Source organism: Triticum aestivum, chromosome 1B (genome assembly GCF_018294505.1).
Source record: "Triticum aestivum cultivar Chinese Spring chromosome 1B, IWGSC CS RefSeq v2.1, whole genome shotgun sequence".
Taxonomy (NCBI): Eukaryota; Viridiplantae; Streptophyta; class Magnoliopsida; order Poales; family Poaceae; genus Triticum; species Triticum aestivum.
The window spans coordinates 20,958,655-20,974,822 of NC_057795.1; the positions used below are offsets into that span (position 1 = coordinate 20,958,655).

A 16,168-nucleotide genomic window follows, 5' to 3' on the forward strand; every position below is an offset into this window, starting at 1 on the left:
CACAAAGGGCGACGAGGGGAGGATCGCCGGGTAGGATTATGTTATGCGATGATACTTGGTTAACTTACCATCTACTCTCTTCTACTGGTTCAAGATGGAGGATGCCAGAAGCGTAGTCTTCGATAGGACTAGCTATCCCCCTCTTATTCCGGCTTTCTGCAGTTCAGTCCATATATACTTCCCCTTTCATTGATACCAATGCATATGTAGTGTAGTTCCTTGCTTGCGAGTACTTTGGATGAGTACTCATGGTTGCTTTGCTCCCCCTTTTCCCCCCTTTCTATACCTGGTTGTCGCAACCAACTGTCGGAGCCCAGGAGCCAGACGCCACCGTCGACGACGACCCCTACTACACCGAGGGTGCCTACTACTACGTTCAGGCCGCCAACGACCAGGAGTAGTTTAGGAGGGTCCCAGGCAGGAGGTCTGCGCCTCTTTCGATATGTATCCCAGTTTATACTAGCCATCTTATGGCAACTTGTTTAACTTATGTCTGTACTTAGATATTGTTGCTTTCGCTGACTTGTCTATGATCGAGCACTTGTATTCGAGCCCTCGAGGCCCCTGGCTTATATTATGATGGTTGTATGACTTATTTTGTTTTAAAGTTGTGTTGTGATATCTTCCCGTAAGTCCCTGATCTTGATCGTATACGTTTGCGTGTATGATTAGTGTACGATTGAATCGGGGGCGTCACATATGCCTAATGCACCGTTGCGGAGGGAGTACACTATTTTGGTGAACTAGAGTTTGCCGAGTGCATGGTCAGTGCTAAGTGCTCTTAGATTTCAAAATTTTAGTGTGCTTTATAAGCTTCATTTCTCCATCGATATTTTTTTTCTATAATACGCATAAGCAAGCATATCATCGTATTAAGAAACGGCAAAGAAGCCGGATACCACACCATTCAGCTATTGAAACACTAGTCACGAGGATTAGCAACCACACCCACCACGCACACCTAGTGGCATATCTAGCGGGTGTGCCATGGCACACCCAGAATTTTGGAATGTTTTTTAGTATCATGTAATAATTAGCTGATTTTCAAGACCCATCTGACCAAATCAAAATAAACCTCTTTTTTTATAAGTGTGTACACCTTCTATTTTATTTCTGGGTTTGCCACTGTGCACACCCACAAGCAATACGAAGCATGCTACACCTAGGCCAACGTCATGCCAATGATGATGGGTAAGTCACACCTACACCAAGCATGCTACTCCATTGATATGCAAGTAGCTCATGTGTAGGATACATATTTTTATGGTAATGCCACTTTCAGCTAGGAGAAAACAATTGCTTTCATCAATACTCCCTCTTTAAAGAAATATAAGAGCGTTTATAGATCACTAAAGTAGAGCGTAGGTTGGGATATATTCTTCCGTAGATGCCCAGCTAGGATACATATTGGATGTTGTCATGGTACCAGCCACCTCTATCATGCACCTTCATCTTCTCAATTTTGGGCAAGTACTATGCGGCTAAAAGAATTTGATTTTTTTTTTTTGAGAAGAGGCTAAAAGAATTTGATGTGGTATTTCAGTACAACAAATCCACACTCCGGTCCAAACCACACGTACGCTGGTCCATTTTTCTTGTCAACACACACTGGTCAAATAATACCCAAGCGGAACCAAAAAAAATTGGCCAGTTGAATATATCCAGTCGCAAAAAAAAAAGAATATATCCAGTAGAGTTTAGCCCAAGTCAAACGTATCTCTACTCCTAATGGACGACTTGGTTGAATAGTCCCCCCACTTTCAACCGGTTTATTTTCAACCGGTTTTTTCCATCAAATTACCCCCACCCCCTCCCCCACCCCTTTTCTACGGGTTTATTTTTGTCTCCATTTTTTCCTTGTAAACCAACACTTTCCTAAGATACAAAAGATCACAGGTCTAACTTTCCTAACTTACCTAAATCAACTGATTCCTCCCATCAATGCAATTTACTTTAGGAAATAAAATAACGAATTTTAAGGAAACAAATAATGGAATTTTACCCACGATCTATTTAAACCAAATTTATATGCCAATAAGATCAATTTTCGGTAACTTTTATATGGAAAGGAATAATTCATGATCAATCTTTAATCAAGCATAAAAAAATTGGGTAGTATTTGGTAACTTTTATATGGAAATGAATAAATCACGATCAATCTTTGATCAATCATAAATCATTACTATTATATGAGAATGGGTCATTTGATTCCTCTCTCGAAAAAGAAAAAAAATAGTACGCCGCCAACTCCTCTCTCGATCCTATCCTCCTTGATATCTCTACTCCTAATGAAGCAGTTGTAGCCTGGTACTCCAGTTTTATTTTCGTCCGGTTTTATTTCATCCCACCTCCCACTACTGACTTTTTTCTTAATTAATAACTCCACCCTCCTGCTGGTTTTTTTATAATCTAATTCAATCTATTGATCCTTCCTTAGTCACAATGCACTTACATGTAGCCCCGACAGATCGGTTTCCATATGAAATAAAACACAATCATCAATCAATCCTTGGTTCTCTTTTATAGGACTTGTTGCCATACATGAACCATACGATAACTTCCATATACAAAATAAAGGGAAACACAATCAGGTTTCCTTCCTTTCCAAAGTTCTAGCCACCGACCCCCTCCCCAAACCGCGTTCTTTTTCCCATGCCACCATCGACAATCTGCTCTCCCATTTCCTCGTCCTCCCCACGTTGTGAAGTTCCAACGCACAACTACACAAATACCAGTGACATAGAAAACCACCGCCTCCTCCTCCGCGACACCGCCTACTCTTTTTTTCCCCTCTATGTGGCGACCTGAATGGAAGGCGGTGGATCTGGGATGCGCCTGGTTCCACAAGACGTCAGGCGTAAGGAAGGATGGAAAACCACCGGCTGGATGGCCAAGGGTGGCCCATTAAAGGTTTGAAACCTCCTATGGCGTAATTTTGTGCAACCTGCATGAAGATTGTAGGAGCTATCCATGTGGTCGTTCCATCAGCAACAAGTACGTATTGGATAGCACATAATTTGAAATCTCTACTCCTAATGGACGACTTGGTTGAATAGTCCCCCCCCCCCACTTTCAACCGGTTTATTTTCAACCGGTTTATTTTCAACCGGTTTCTTTCCATCAAATTACCCCCACCCCCTCCCCCACCCCTTTTCTACGGGTTTATTTTCGTCTCCATTCTTTCCTTGTAAACCAACACTTTCCTAAGATACAAAAGATCACAGGTCGAACTTTCCTAACTTACCTAAATCAACTGATTCCTCCCATCAATGCAATTTACTTTAGGAAATAAAATAACGAATTTTAAGGAAACAAATAACGGAATTTTACCCACGATCTATTTAAACCAAATTTATATGCCAATAAGATCAATTTTCGGTAACTTTTATATGGAAAGGAATAATTCATGATCAATCTTTAATCAAGCATAAAAAAATTGGGTAGTATTTGGTAACTTTTATATGGAAATGAATAAATCACGATCAATCTTTGATCAATCATAAATCATTACTATTATATGAGAATGGGTCATTTGATTCCTCTCTCGAAAAAGAAAAAAAACAGTACGCCGCCAACTCCTCTCTCGATCCTATCCTCCTTGATATCTCTACTCCTAATGAAGCAGTTGGTAGCCTGGTACTCCGGTTTTATTTTCGTCCGGTTTTATTTCATCCCACCTCCCACTACTGACTTTTTTCTTAATTAATAACTCCACCCTCCTGCTGGTTTTTTTCTAATCTAATTCAATCTATTGATCCTTCCTTAGTCACAATGCACTTACATGTAGCCCCGACAGATCTGTTTCCATATGAAATAAAACACAATCATCAATCAATCCTTGGTTCTCTTTTATAGGACTTGTTGCCATACATGAACCATACGATAACTTTCATATACAAAATAAAGGGAAACACAATCAGGTTTCCTTCCTTTCCAAAGTTCTAGCCACCGACCCCCTCCCCAAACCGCGTTCTTTTTCCCATGCCACCATCGACAATCTGCTCTCCCATTTCCTCGTCCTCCCCACGTTGTGAAGTTCCAACGCACAACTATACAAACACCAGTGACATAGAAAACCACCGCCTCCTCCTCCGCGACACCGCCTACTCTATTTTTCCCCTCTGTGTGGCGACCTGAATGGAAGGCGGTGGATCTGGGATGCGCCTGGTTCCACAAGACGTCAGGCGTAAGGAAGGATGGAAAACCACCGGCTGGATGGCCAAGGGTGGCCCATTGAAGGTTTGAAACCTCCTATGGCGTAATTTTGTGCAACCTGCATGAAGATTGTAGGAGCTATCCATGTGGTCGTTCCATCAGCAACATGTACGTATTGGATAGCACATGATTTGAAATCTCTACTCCTAATGGACGACTTGGTTGAATAGTCCCCCCCACTTTCAACCGGTTTATTTTTAACTGGTTTATTTTCAACCGATTTTTTTCCATCAAATTACCCCCACCCCCTCCCCCACCCCTTTTCTATGGGTTTATTTTCGTCTCCATTCTTTCCTTGTAAACCAACACTTTCCTAAGATACAAAAGATCACAGGTCTAACTTTCCTAACTTACCTAAATCAACTGATTCCTCCCATCAATGCAATTTACTTTAGGAAATAAAATAACGAATTTTAAGGAAACAAATAACGGAATTTTACCCACGATCTATTTAAACCAAATTTATATGCCAATAAGATCAATTTTCGGTAACTTTTATATGGAATGGAATAATTCATGATCAATCTTTAATCAAGCATAAAAAATTGGGTAGTATTTGGTAACTTTTATATGGAAATGAATAAATCACGATCAATCTTTGATCAATCATAAATCATTACTATTATATGAGAATGGGTTATTTGATTCCTCTCTCGAAAAAGAAAAAAACAGTACGCCGCCAACTCCTCTCTCAATCCTATCCTCCTTGATATCTCTACTCCTAATGAAGCAGTTGGTAGCCTGGTACTCAGGTTTTATTTTCGTCCGGCTTTATTTCATCCCACCTCCCACTACTGACTTTTTTCTTAATTAATAACTCCACCCTTCTGCTGGGTTTTTTTCTAATCTAATTCAATCTATTGATCCTTCCTTAGTCACAATGCACTTACATGTAGCCCCGACAGATCGATTTCCATATGAAATAAAACACAATCATCAATCAATCCTTGGTTCTCTTTTATAGGACTTGTTGCCATACATGAACCATACGATAACTTCCATATACAAAATAAAGTGAAACACAATCAGGTTTCCTTCCTTTCCAATTCTAGCCACCGACCCCCTCCCAAGACCGCGTTCTTTTTCCCATGCCACCATCGACAATCTGCTCTCCCATTTCCTCGTCCTCCCCACGTTGTGAAGTTCCAACGCACAACTACACAAACACCAGTGACATAGAAAACCACCGCCTCCTCCTCCGCGACACCGCCTACTCTATTTTTCCCCTCTGTGTGGTGACCTGAATGGAAGGCGGTGGATCTGGGATGCGCCTGGTTCCACAAGACGTCAGGCGTAAGGAAGGATGGAAAACCACCGGCTGGATGGCCAAGGGTGGCCCATTGAAGGTTTAAAACCTCCTATGGCGTAATTTTGTGCAACCTGCATGAAGATTGTAGGAGCTATCCATGTGGTCGTTCCATCAGCAACAAGTATGTATTGGATAGCACATAATTTGAAATTCTTGACGGAGTTGACTGACCATGACTTTGACTCTCACAATGTTGCATGTTCTTCGGAGTTGACTGGTGGCATTTTTAGGTTATTACTACCATGAAGATGAGAGGAACATCGAGAAAAATCCTTTCCCTAAAAAATGGATGGGAGGAATATCTTGGTCTATGATTTCATGATGAATAGGACCCTGAGAAAGCAGTGGATGATGCCCCGTTGATTCTCTTTGAATTCGGCTACAGTGGGAATGTGTATAGTCGGGCTTGGAGTGAGCGCTCCATGCATGTGTGTCAGTGGCACTCAGAGATTGGTTGTGCCGCTCTTGTGAGGGTGTGTGGGAGTGGTGTGCTCGAGACAGGCCAATCTCGTGAGCAGGTGCGGAGATGAGTTGCACAAGAGAAACATTGGTGGGATGAACCCAAACCTTTTTTTTCTAATATGAATTATCCTTCCTTCTTAGAAAAACATGTTTTGAGTAAAGTTATCTTTACTGTAGACATATATTGACAATTAATCAAGTATCAACATCATTGCATGCTTATTGTGTGGAATGTGTGTCACAATGTTGACAGAAGGTATAAAAAGATTGTCTTGGAATTATTATTTTCTTGGGAAGATATTGCCCTGAATTCTCATTTCTCATCAGAAATTTAGTATCCATTTTCGTTGATCTTATTTGCAACATGTACAAGTCAGTAATAATCTAAGAGGGTGCCCTACCGGAGAAGATTATGATAGTTGGACAAGAAACTTGGTACTGTCGTGCAAGGTAGAGGTAGGAGAAATAGGAGATAAAAGCATGCATGGTGGGAGAAGGAAGTCGAGTGTCGCATGGTAGGACATGGAGTGTGGAAGAAAGACAATGACGAGATGTATGTGCCTGCTAGATCATGACCATGAGATATCATCCCATAAAAATGGCCTTTGACTCTCATGTCACATGAATTTTCTCTTTGTATATATATATTTATTAGTCCGTGGCAACGCACGGACACTTAGCTAGTATATCTTATTATCTGGCCACGAGACGGTTGCTCCCCACCGCTTAGCACGCCTCGTCAAATCAAATAACTAACCGTCCCAACAACTTGAGAAGACACCCAATCCCAACCCCTGAAACCTACCCCCCACTCTCCTCGCGATCGCCTTCTCCTCGCAGCCCGGCCGGCGATGGGTGGAGGGATGGCAGCAGACCTGACGCACGGGGCGGTGGCGGCGCTGGTGTCGGGGCTGGGGCAGGTGATGGGCGCCGTGCTGCAGGTTGTGGGCGCGCCGGGGCCAGCGCCGGCGGGAACCGTGGCCGGCACGGGGCAGTTCGGCCTCGTGCTCTCCGACGGCGTGCACTCGCTGGAGGCGGTGCTGGACGTCACCATGGACGGCCTCGTCACCGCCGGCCTCCTCCGCGCCGGCTCCGTTGTCCGAGTCCTCGACTACCTATACAGCTATGCCGCGAACCTAAGGTACTGATCACCATGCGACGGATCGTTAACTCCCTCTCCCCGCATCGATCGGTGCTAGATGGATTAGGGTTTTGCAAGGTTTTTGTGCGTGTTGCCGTGATTCTAATCACGCGTGAGGGTTTCGCATCCAGTCTAAGTCTAAGTCTAACTGGTTCATGCGTGAGTTTTTTTTTTTACTGTTTGTCATAAAATCCAATAAAGAGAAGTTTTTTTTTACAAAGACTTGTCTCTCGTCGCAAAGTCCATGAAAGCAAAAACTATTATCACATTAACAACTAGATATACAGATGAACATGCGGCTCATGTGAAAACACCAAGACTAGATTTTTCATCATAAATGCTTCTGTAATACTCCAGTATAACTTAATCATCCCTCTGTCCCAAAATAAGTGACTCAAAAATGACTCAATTTTGTATTAAAGTTAGTACAAACTTGAATCATTTTGAGTCACTTAATTTGGGACGGAGGGAGTACTAACGTTAACTGGAAGAAAAAAAACGGTAGTGTGGTGCCATCTTAGGCAAGACAACATCAATATTAGTAACAAGTAATTTTTAATAGCCCACATGGATTTTCAACTAGTACACAATTTGTATCTCCTTCTGTAGATCGTATACTTTTCTAGGAATACATCTCTAACACTATAACTTAATCACCAAACTAACACTATAACGTTAAGTGTATTTGTATCTCCTTCTGTAGATCGTATACTTTTCTAGGAATACGTCTCTAACACTATAACTTAATCAACAAACTAACATTATAACGTTAAGTGTTAATCTGAGGACCTGCTTTTTAACTACCACCAGAAATATTTTTTTGCAATTTTCCTCGAGTTATCTTGGTGTCTCCGATCTCGCAGGTTCTCTTCATTTACCAGAGTAAATGTTCCTTTGGTTTTTAACAACATGTGTTGGGTCAAATTAACCCTTCTCGGTCACACACGCCGAGCGGCCTCCCGGCGACACAAACGCCGGACAGAGGTAGACAAAGGAGACACCATAATTTTCCCGGCGACAAACGCTGCGGCACATGAACCCAAGTATCGTGGCTTTATTTGTCACAACGACTTGAACAATACATGGAGTTTCACACATGCAGTGGGCGCATACCACGGTTCCGACGGAGACTACATCTACTTCATCTCTGGCTCCGCTATGACTCGACTCATACCATCTCACACAAGCAATACAGGGGGGAGGGTTTTATACGCGTGCACACACACCCACACGGATGACCAGGCCACAAGCACACGTACAAAGCTAACCAACTAACCCGGCCGCACTCCCAGCACGACTCACACGGCACCAGGACTCAGCCGCTCCTCTCGCCATCGCTGCATCACATGCATGCATGCCATCCACTAACAGCCCACACCGCAAGCAACAGACACGCTCGCCATGACCATCGATGCGGCCACGCACCGGTGTCTGGCTCGACACGCACACACACGCGTGGCTTATGCCTAACACTAGACTGTAAGCATTAATCTTGATCACAGTCAGTTGCTCTAGGCCGAGCCGTCCGCGGGAGCTGGCAACAAACAGCTGCACCCACGTACGGGTCGTGTGGCCGTTCAGTCAATGGCCGACGTCGTCGACGAGTCAGGGCTCCTGCTGGCAGGCCGCGTGGTGTGTTCGTGGCTTAGGGGGAGAGTTTTAGACATAAGCCACGCGTGTGTGTGCGCGTCGAGCCAGGTGCTGGTGCGTGGCCGCGGATATGGTCGTGGCGAGTTGCTTGCGGTGTGGCCGTGTGGGCTGTTAGTGCATGGCGTGCGTGCATGTGATGCAGCCGTGGCGAGAGGACCGGCTGAGTCCTGGCGCTGTGTGAGTCGTGCTGGTAGTGCGGCTGGGTTAGTTGGTTAGCTTTGTACGTGTGCTAGTGGCCTGGTCATGCGTGTCAGCGTGTGGGTGTGTGCGCACAGGTATAAAACCCTCCCTCCTGTATTGCTATATAAGTTGTACTCGGCTGTGAGGCCATCAGTGAGGAGCCTGAGGAGAGATGTAGTCTTCAAGTGCGTGTGTGCGCTCACCATGAGGAGTAGTAGCCCGATTTAGTCTCCAGGGCATGTAATCTCCCATGTAAGTGCTACGATTTGTTGCCGAGCGGCGTATGTTCCCTGAAAAGAAATTGCCGTTTGCGTGGCATGGCGCCGTTCGTGCAGCATTGGCATTTGTGCACCGGAAAAAAAATCAGTGTGCTCCTTCCTTCACCTTCGTCTGTGTTAGAGAGAGAGAGAGAGAGAGAGTTGGGCATTTGTGCACCGGAAAAAAATCAGTGTGCTCCTTCCTTCTTCTTCGTCTGTGTTAGAGAGAGAGAGAGAGAGAGTTGGTCCAGGGTATGTCCCAACAACATGCACCACTCTATGAATAGGAAAATCTTGTAACTATTACAGGTTTAAGTGCTAGGGACTAATGGACAAATTTATAAATACCTTGTCTTAGTTTGTAATGGTGTACATATGTTGTTTTGTGATTATTTTTCTTAAGACTGCAAATTTCCGAGCTACAGATTGATTTTACTTTTACTGGTTATTTTGCGAGTTTTCACTTGTTTTTATCAATTATCATAGTCTACATGCATGTTATTTCTGGTTCAATTCTTTTGTTTACTCCTTTGCTCTTGTTGATTTTCATTTAACGGTTTTGTTTTTGTCAATGCAGTCTATTCCACTTCCACGCAACTTTTCTTTCGATTGAACTACTTATGTGTGTTTTATCCGTCCACAATTATATAATATTTTCTGTTGTGTATTCTTTTAATTTGCTGTTCAGGGTCTTCGTTGTTTTCCAGCTCGAAATACTGCAAGCTGAGTGCACGCTGATCGGGAGTCCCACAATCTATGAGGTCAGTGACCCGAAGAACGGATGCTATTCTGATAGACTGGGCATACATAGGCCTGACATGATCTCAAAGGTTCAGCAAGGTGTTACCAACATAGCATGTTCTCGTGATCAAGGCTTGGCAGGTTCGTCTCGTGCTCCAAGGGTAGAGCATGCTGTGAACAATCTGCGTGGATTTTATGATTTAGTGTCAGCCCAGAACACAATAGATGCCAAGATGCAGCAGCTTTCACTGAGGAATCAAGGCCAGGGGCTCGCGGCTCCTCCGACAAACTGGGAAGGCTTCGACTGTACCGGCAATACATACCGAACCATTGCACAGATCAAGGATGAGAACTTTAGGATGTCCAGTCAACCTGACTTGATCACGGTTGTGGCTGCAGTTTCACAGGTAGACAGTGGTGCCTTCTGCTACCCATCTTGCGCCTTGATGTTCGACGGTGAGAAATGCAATAACAAGCTGAAAGTTGATGGTGATGGGTGGTGGTGCACCAGATGCCTCTGGAGGTCCCAGACCTGCGAGTACCGGTACATGCTCAACTGCCAAATCAGTGACCATACTGGTTCAACCAATGCGACAGTCTTGCAGCAGGCTGCCGAGGAAATAATTGGCTACACAGCACAAGAACTCCTCATGATAAAAGATGTCGAGAAAGACGGTGTAAAATTTGAGGAAATCATGCAGGGTATCCTTGGGCGTCAGTGTGTACTTAAGCTGAGAGTCGAGGGGCATGGTGTAATGACGAAGCGCAGCATAGTTGAGGCTGAGAAGTTGGAGTCGCCGAATACGAGCCATCTCCTAGGGGCGATCGGCAACCTGTTAAAGAGCGGTTCGTCCCCAACTCCATGGCAGCAAGGTGGCCTGGCCCCAACCGCCCGTCGTCCCACAAATCTGCAGGCACCTTTTAGAACTTCCAACAATTCCTATGGCAGCATGAGGAGCACCAGGGGCGCAAGCTACGGGCGCCCCGCGGATCAGCTTCCGCGTTTCTCTACTCCACCACCACCCTATAGCAGCATGATGAGCACGGGTGGCGCAAGCTATCTGCGCTCCCTCGCAGGTCAGCTTCCACACATCTCTACGCCACCATCAGCCTATGGCAGCATGATGAGCACCGGTGGCGCAACCTACCGGCACATGGCATATCGGCTTCCACAGATTTTGTCTACCCCACCATCAGCCTATGGCAGCATGATGAGCACCGGTGGTGACGCAAGCTATTGGTATTGAGCAGGTTATCTTCCACAGATTCCTGCTGCTCCACTGTTAGGAACAAGAATCATGTAGGAGGAGCTAACGTTTTTGCGGATGTAACAGGCGCAGCGAGGGCTGGCTCACCGATGATCCACTGCAACTAGGCAGCCTCGCGTCGGAGGCTGCCAGACAACTATGCTTGTCAACTTAGTTATATTTATTTATATATGAACCTATATATGAAGTTTGCTTTGAGTGGTGCTACAATGTGTGGAATTTCATTTATGTGGACGACGGTGGGTATGGGGCCATGTGCCTCATCCTCTTCTGGTTTCATATGGCCTCAGCTTCCGTGCTATCCAACCTCTGCTTGCTAGTAACTTGAGTAACATCAGGCTACGTTTTCATCAGTGTGCGCCTTTTATATATGCTCGTGTTGTTTTTCTTTTGATATTTTGATTTTTTTTTTATACTCTTGTTCTGTTTTTGACTGATGGGCTCATGGTCTTTCTTCTGTCATTCCTAAGATTTTTGTAGGGTTCGATCTATCTATTTTTGTTTGTTTGTGTTATGTGTTCCTGCGTCAACGGCACGCCATAGTCCGATGAGCGACGGGGCCAAGGGAAAGTTTTGTGCAAACTGTGACAAATGTTCTCGGTGCTTGGAAATTTTCATGCTGAAATAACATTTGTGAAAGTCGTGGTAAAAGAAAATCGACACTCCCAAAATGTTATTCTCGAAAGACTTCCACGAATGTTATTTTGAGATTAAAATTTGCAAGCACTAACAAAATATGTCAAAAGTTTGCACCAAAAATTTCAGAATTTTTTTAATTGTCTACATTTTTTTTTGGAATTTATTGTTCATCCTGAGCTCAAATGAGCTCGGGAGTAGAAGGCGACTTTTTGTTAAGAGCGATATATTACTCCTATAAAGAATGTTTGAGTACCCGTCTCCTGAGAGCTTTCGCGGTCGAGAGTGCCCTCCACGCCATCCATTGCACGGTGGCGCGCACCTGGGCGACGTCCCTCGGGTGTCCATGACAGATAGACCACGGGTGCGGCCGGGGCCATCGTCATGTGGTAACTTCGGCCGCGCTGATGTGCGCCGTCCTGTCCATTGGCCCACGCAGGAGAAACAGGTCGGACCCACATGTCGGCATCTTGGTCTCGTGTTGATTTTTAAGTTGAGACAGATGACATTTACGAAAACGTTTTTGCTGGCAATTTCTTCAGATTCACATGCCATTTTTTTCTAATTCGCATGGAAGACTTAGAAAAAAAACTACCACAGGTTTCATCTCATGTTGCAACTAAAACTGCGAAGACATGTTCATTGGCCACCCTTTCCAGCGAACGTTCGCCAGATAATAATCCTGTAAATTTAAACAAAGACTGAAAAAAGTCAAGGAAAGAGCAACACGCTGGGCCACCCTGGACTGGAAGGTTCCGGGCTCGACCCCACCATGGCGGAGACGGCGCCGGCGACGCCGCTGGACATCCACGAGATCCCCTTCGCCGACCTCCTCCTCCTCCTGCTCTCGCCGGAAGCGGCAGCAGCGGGCGACGCCGATGGCCGGCGGCGCCGCCTCCTGGCCACCGTCTGGGCCGCGCTCGGCCCGGGCGGCGCCGGCCTGCTGGCCGTCTCCGGTGTCCCGCGCGCCGCCGCCCTCCGCCGCCGGCTCCTCCCCCTGGCCCGCCGCCTCGCCCTCATGGATAACCCTTCCCGCGCCCGCCTCCTCAAGGTGACGAACCCCTCCCTCTGTAGTCTCATCTCCCTCCTCCTCCTGCCCCCAAACTGCGATTGCAGTGCGGCGGCCGTGGATTGATAGCGATTTCCATTGCAGAAGCACGGATTGGGCAGCGACGTTCCCCTCAAGAAGCCCGACAGGTCCGTCTCCTCCTTCGCGCAGCTCCTAAGGCATGACCATGATTCAGGCAAGCTCCACTCCCCGGAGTCGACCACTGAAACCACCGGAGGCATGGAGGTAATCGCCGGTGTCGACGGATTTGGGGAGAACAAGGGTGGTGATGATGGTGATGATATTGAGAACCTTGGTGAGCTTTTCAAGGAGCTGGGTCTGTGCATGATGGAGCTTGGCATCTTGGTTGCCCGGGCCTGCGACATTGTTATCGGTGGCAATCAGCTGGAGCAGAGCATTACCGACTTTGGGAGCGCAAAGGCGAGGCTCATCCATTACCACTCCGAGTTGGATAGCAGGATTATCAAGGAGAGGAGCAGCACAAAGAGGAAAAGCTTGGTAAATAATGCAGCAGCAGCAGCAGCAAGACCTGTATCAGATCACATGGATACAGGTCAAATGCCAGGATCAGAAGATGGATCCTGTCTCAAATCAGCAGAAGAAAATAGTTTTATTTCTCTTGTGAACTTATGGCAAGAGTGGCACTACGACTACGGAGTGCTGACAGTCTTAACGGCGCCACTATTCTTGCGCTCTGCTCTCGGACAGGAATGCCCGGTCAGCGAAGAATGCTCTCTTCCTGATGGGCACTCACACCTGCAGCTCTTCGATAAAAGGAGGATATTCTCGGTGAGATGCTCCCAGGAGAGCTTCATTGTTCAGGTTGGGGAGGCAGCAGGCATCCTGTCAAGGGGGAAGCTGAGATCTACGCTTCATGCTGTCAGTAGACCTTTAGGCTTGCCAAACATAAGCCGGGAGACTTTCGTAGTCTTCCTACAGCCGTCTTGGGACAAAACTCTGCCTTTCTCGGGTTACTCTTCTGCCGATGAAGAAGATGGTTCAAGTGATCACATGGAATCAGCCGGGTCTTGTGGTGAACATACATTGATGCAAGAAATTCTGAAGAAAATCCCCCCGCTGTCGTCAAGGCTGAAAGAAGGCATGACGTTTGCAGAGTTTTCTAGGCAGACAACGAAACGGTATTATGGTGGTGGAGGCATCCAACAGAACAGTTAACCAAGAAGAAGCATGGCGATGGAAATGCATCTCATACAAACCGTAATGAAGTACTGAGTTCTACACCCTGTATGTTGAGAATCCACTCTGTAATTACTCCATGTCACAGTATGCACTTTTTTATCTTTGTTGATGGCTTATTTTCTTCTGCAGTTGTGAAGTCACGGAGTTTTTAACAAGTACTTATATTTCGACCTCAAAATCGCTGGCTTCCAAAATTTGTTGGTCCGGTAGTTTAAAGTTATAACTTCATTAAAACGAGCATTGCCCCTGTCCTTGTGTTGGTAAGTTTAGCTTCCTAAACTGATATTGATTATAGGGATCGCATCAACACAGGAGACCTCTCCAGTTATGATTGGCAATTAGTCAACACAATGCTCACTAGCTCAGTTGTAAAAAATGTTAACTGTTTCAAAACTATTGTTGTGCTCCACATTCTCACTTTCTCTTTTTTCACTCCAAGACTGTTGGGTTCCTAGTGTTGCATCAGATCAGCTTAGTTCAACCAGAAGACACGCTTGAATTTGAAGCCTTCTTAATTTTATTCCAGATCTAAGGTGTTAAATTATGGTATGATCCATATACAGTAGCAGGAAACCATGTGCCTCTCTGGTTCCTTGGTAATTTTAGCTTCCTATACTGATATTGATGGTAGAGATCTCACGTCGACAGAGGAAATCTGTCCAGCAATGGTTGGCAATTAGTCAACACATGCCCAGCTGGAAAAGAAGTTAAATGTTTGAAAAATATTATTGACATTCTACACTTTGCAGTATCTCCTTTTCTTTCTAAGACTGTAGAGATCCGAATGGTGGGTTTGAACTCGAAGTCTACCTAATTTTGTTCCAGATCAGAGGTGTTAAAAGTAGGGTAGGAAAACCCTTCTCTGCTGTGCATGCTGGATAATAGTTTTCCACTGTGAATCATTCAACTCCACTGTACATGACTTGAATATTCTCGTGCCACATTGGTGCGGTATACAGTAGTGATCTATCTTGTTTTCCTCTGTTTTTTGTGAGCGAGGGTGATCTACATCTCTTGTAAAGTGCAGACCTCGATTCATTGTCACCGCGATTTCCTGCTGAATTATACCTTTTAACTCCTTTAAGTCAAACCATATGAGTATGTTTCATCAAAAGATGAATATGTGGTATCTCTGCCTATTGATGAATACCTTGTCCTTGCTGTTGAAGTAGTTGTCAGATTGGTGATAGCTTGGAATCTATTGTTTGTTCCTAACAAAGTAACAGGAAAAACGGGGCGCTGAAAGTGTAGCACTGCTCATGGTTAAACTTATTATGTTAAGTTGTTAACGGGTCGTTTTGTGTAAATGATGTTTATTGGTTCTGTTGTTCAACTTATGAAGCCTTTCCTTTGCTTAGTGTTATGGCAAGCAGAACTTCAGTATGAACTTATGAGGCTGTGTGTGTGTGTGTGTGTGTGTGGGTCTGTTCTGCTAGGTTTTTCAGTGTGACTTCAGCCTTCTCTTACTCTAGAATATGTGGTGATGATATAACTACTATATTTAAAAAAAAAACTGAATATAACTAGTATTAGCTTGATTACTTGTTCATCTGTTCAACACTACAATTGCATAACCTTCACAGCCGGTCAGCTGCCTTTCCATATAAAGCCTTGTTTGGCAGGCGGGTATTGCCCGGGTTTCTAAGGGTTTATCCCGCTCAGATCGAACATCCCCAATAATGTTTGGTATGTGGGGACTGTACCAGGACAACCCCAATTTCTCTTGATTTTCCCCTGTGAACCCCTTGATGCCCGGAAACGAAGCGACGAGCCAAGGGTCATGGATCTCTGTTAGCCACGGCAGGGCGAAGGCCAACAAGATCCCCATGCCACACACCCAACTCCTACGACCTACGCCACAACTCCTTTCCTGGCAGCACAGTGACCTTTCTCTCTACTATGCTTATCTTCCTCCGCACACTACTCTAGAAGATGGATTAGAGACGGGAGCGGTTTTCCTGCGTCTTAATCATCCTAGTTGTTTGCATTCGCTTGGCCCCACCAAAGATTTCATTCACGCTCCGCCACTGTCACCCACCA

At 45.2% G+C, this 16,168-nt stretch overlaps 2 protein-coding genes across 3 annotated transcripts; both read left to right on the forward strand.

Moving 5' to 3' along the window:
- The first annotated feature begins 6,744 nt into the window (after positions 1-6,744).
- LOC123104482 (replication protein A 70 kDa DNA-binding subunit E) lies at positions 6,745-11,378 on the forward strand. Its single transcript, XM_044526348.1, has 2 exons — positions 6,745-7,127; positions 9,903-11,378. The coding sequence occupies exons 1-2, from the start codon at positions 6,838-6,840 to the stop codon at positions 11,200-11,202; spliced, it is 1,590 nt and encodes a 529-aa protein (XP_044382283.1). The 5' UTR covers positions 6,745-6,837; the 3' UTR covers positions 11,203-11,378.
- Positions 11,379-12,593: 1,215 nt separating this feature from the next.
- On the forward strand, positions 12,594-14,306 carry LOC123104490 (uncharacterized). 2 transcript variants are annotated; one of them, XR_006450374.1, is made up of 3 exons: positions 12,594-12,910; positions 13,013-14,173; positions 14,258-14,306. XR_006450374.1 is itself a non-coding variant. In XM_044526357.1 (2 exons), the coding sequence occupies exons 1-2, from the start codon at positions 12,632-12,634 to the stop codon at positions 14,102-14,104; spliced, it is 1,371 nt and encodes a 456-aa protein (XP_044382292.1). In that variant the 5' UTR covers positions 12,594-12,631; the 3' UTR covers positions 14,105-14,306. The 2 variants fall into 2 exon arrangements, 1 of the variants encoding a protein (XP_044382292.1); XM_044526357.1 differs by having other exon boundaries at positions 13,013-14,306.
- Positions 14,307-16,168: the final 1,862 nt, after the last annotated feature.

Excerpts from the sequence above, each read along its gene's own strand:
- LOC123104490 (XM_044526357.1), top strand. The coding sequence starts at position 12,632 with ATGGCGGAGACGGCGCCGGCGACGCCGCTGGACATCCACGAGATCCCC. Across the intron at positions 12,911-13,012 it reads CCCGCGCCCGCCTCCTCAAG|AAGCACGGATTGGGCAGCGA; the intron begins GTGACGAACCCC and ends TTTCCATTGCAG.
- LOC123104482 (XM_044526348.1), top strand. The coding sequence starts at position 6,838 with ATGGGTGGAGGGATGGCAGCAGACCTGACGCACGGGGCGGTGGCGGCG. Across the intron at positions 7,128-9,902 it reads AGCTATGCCGCGAACCTAAG|GGTCTTCGTTGTTTTCCAGC; the intron begins GTACTGATCACC and ends TTTGCTGTTCAG.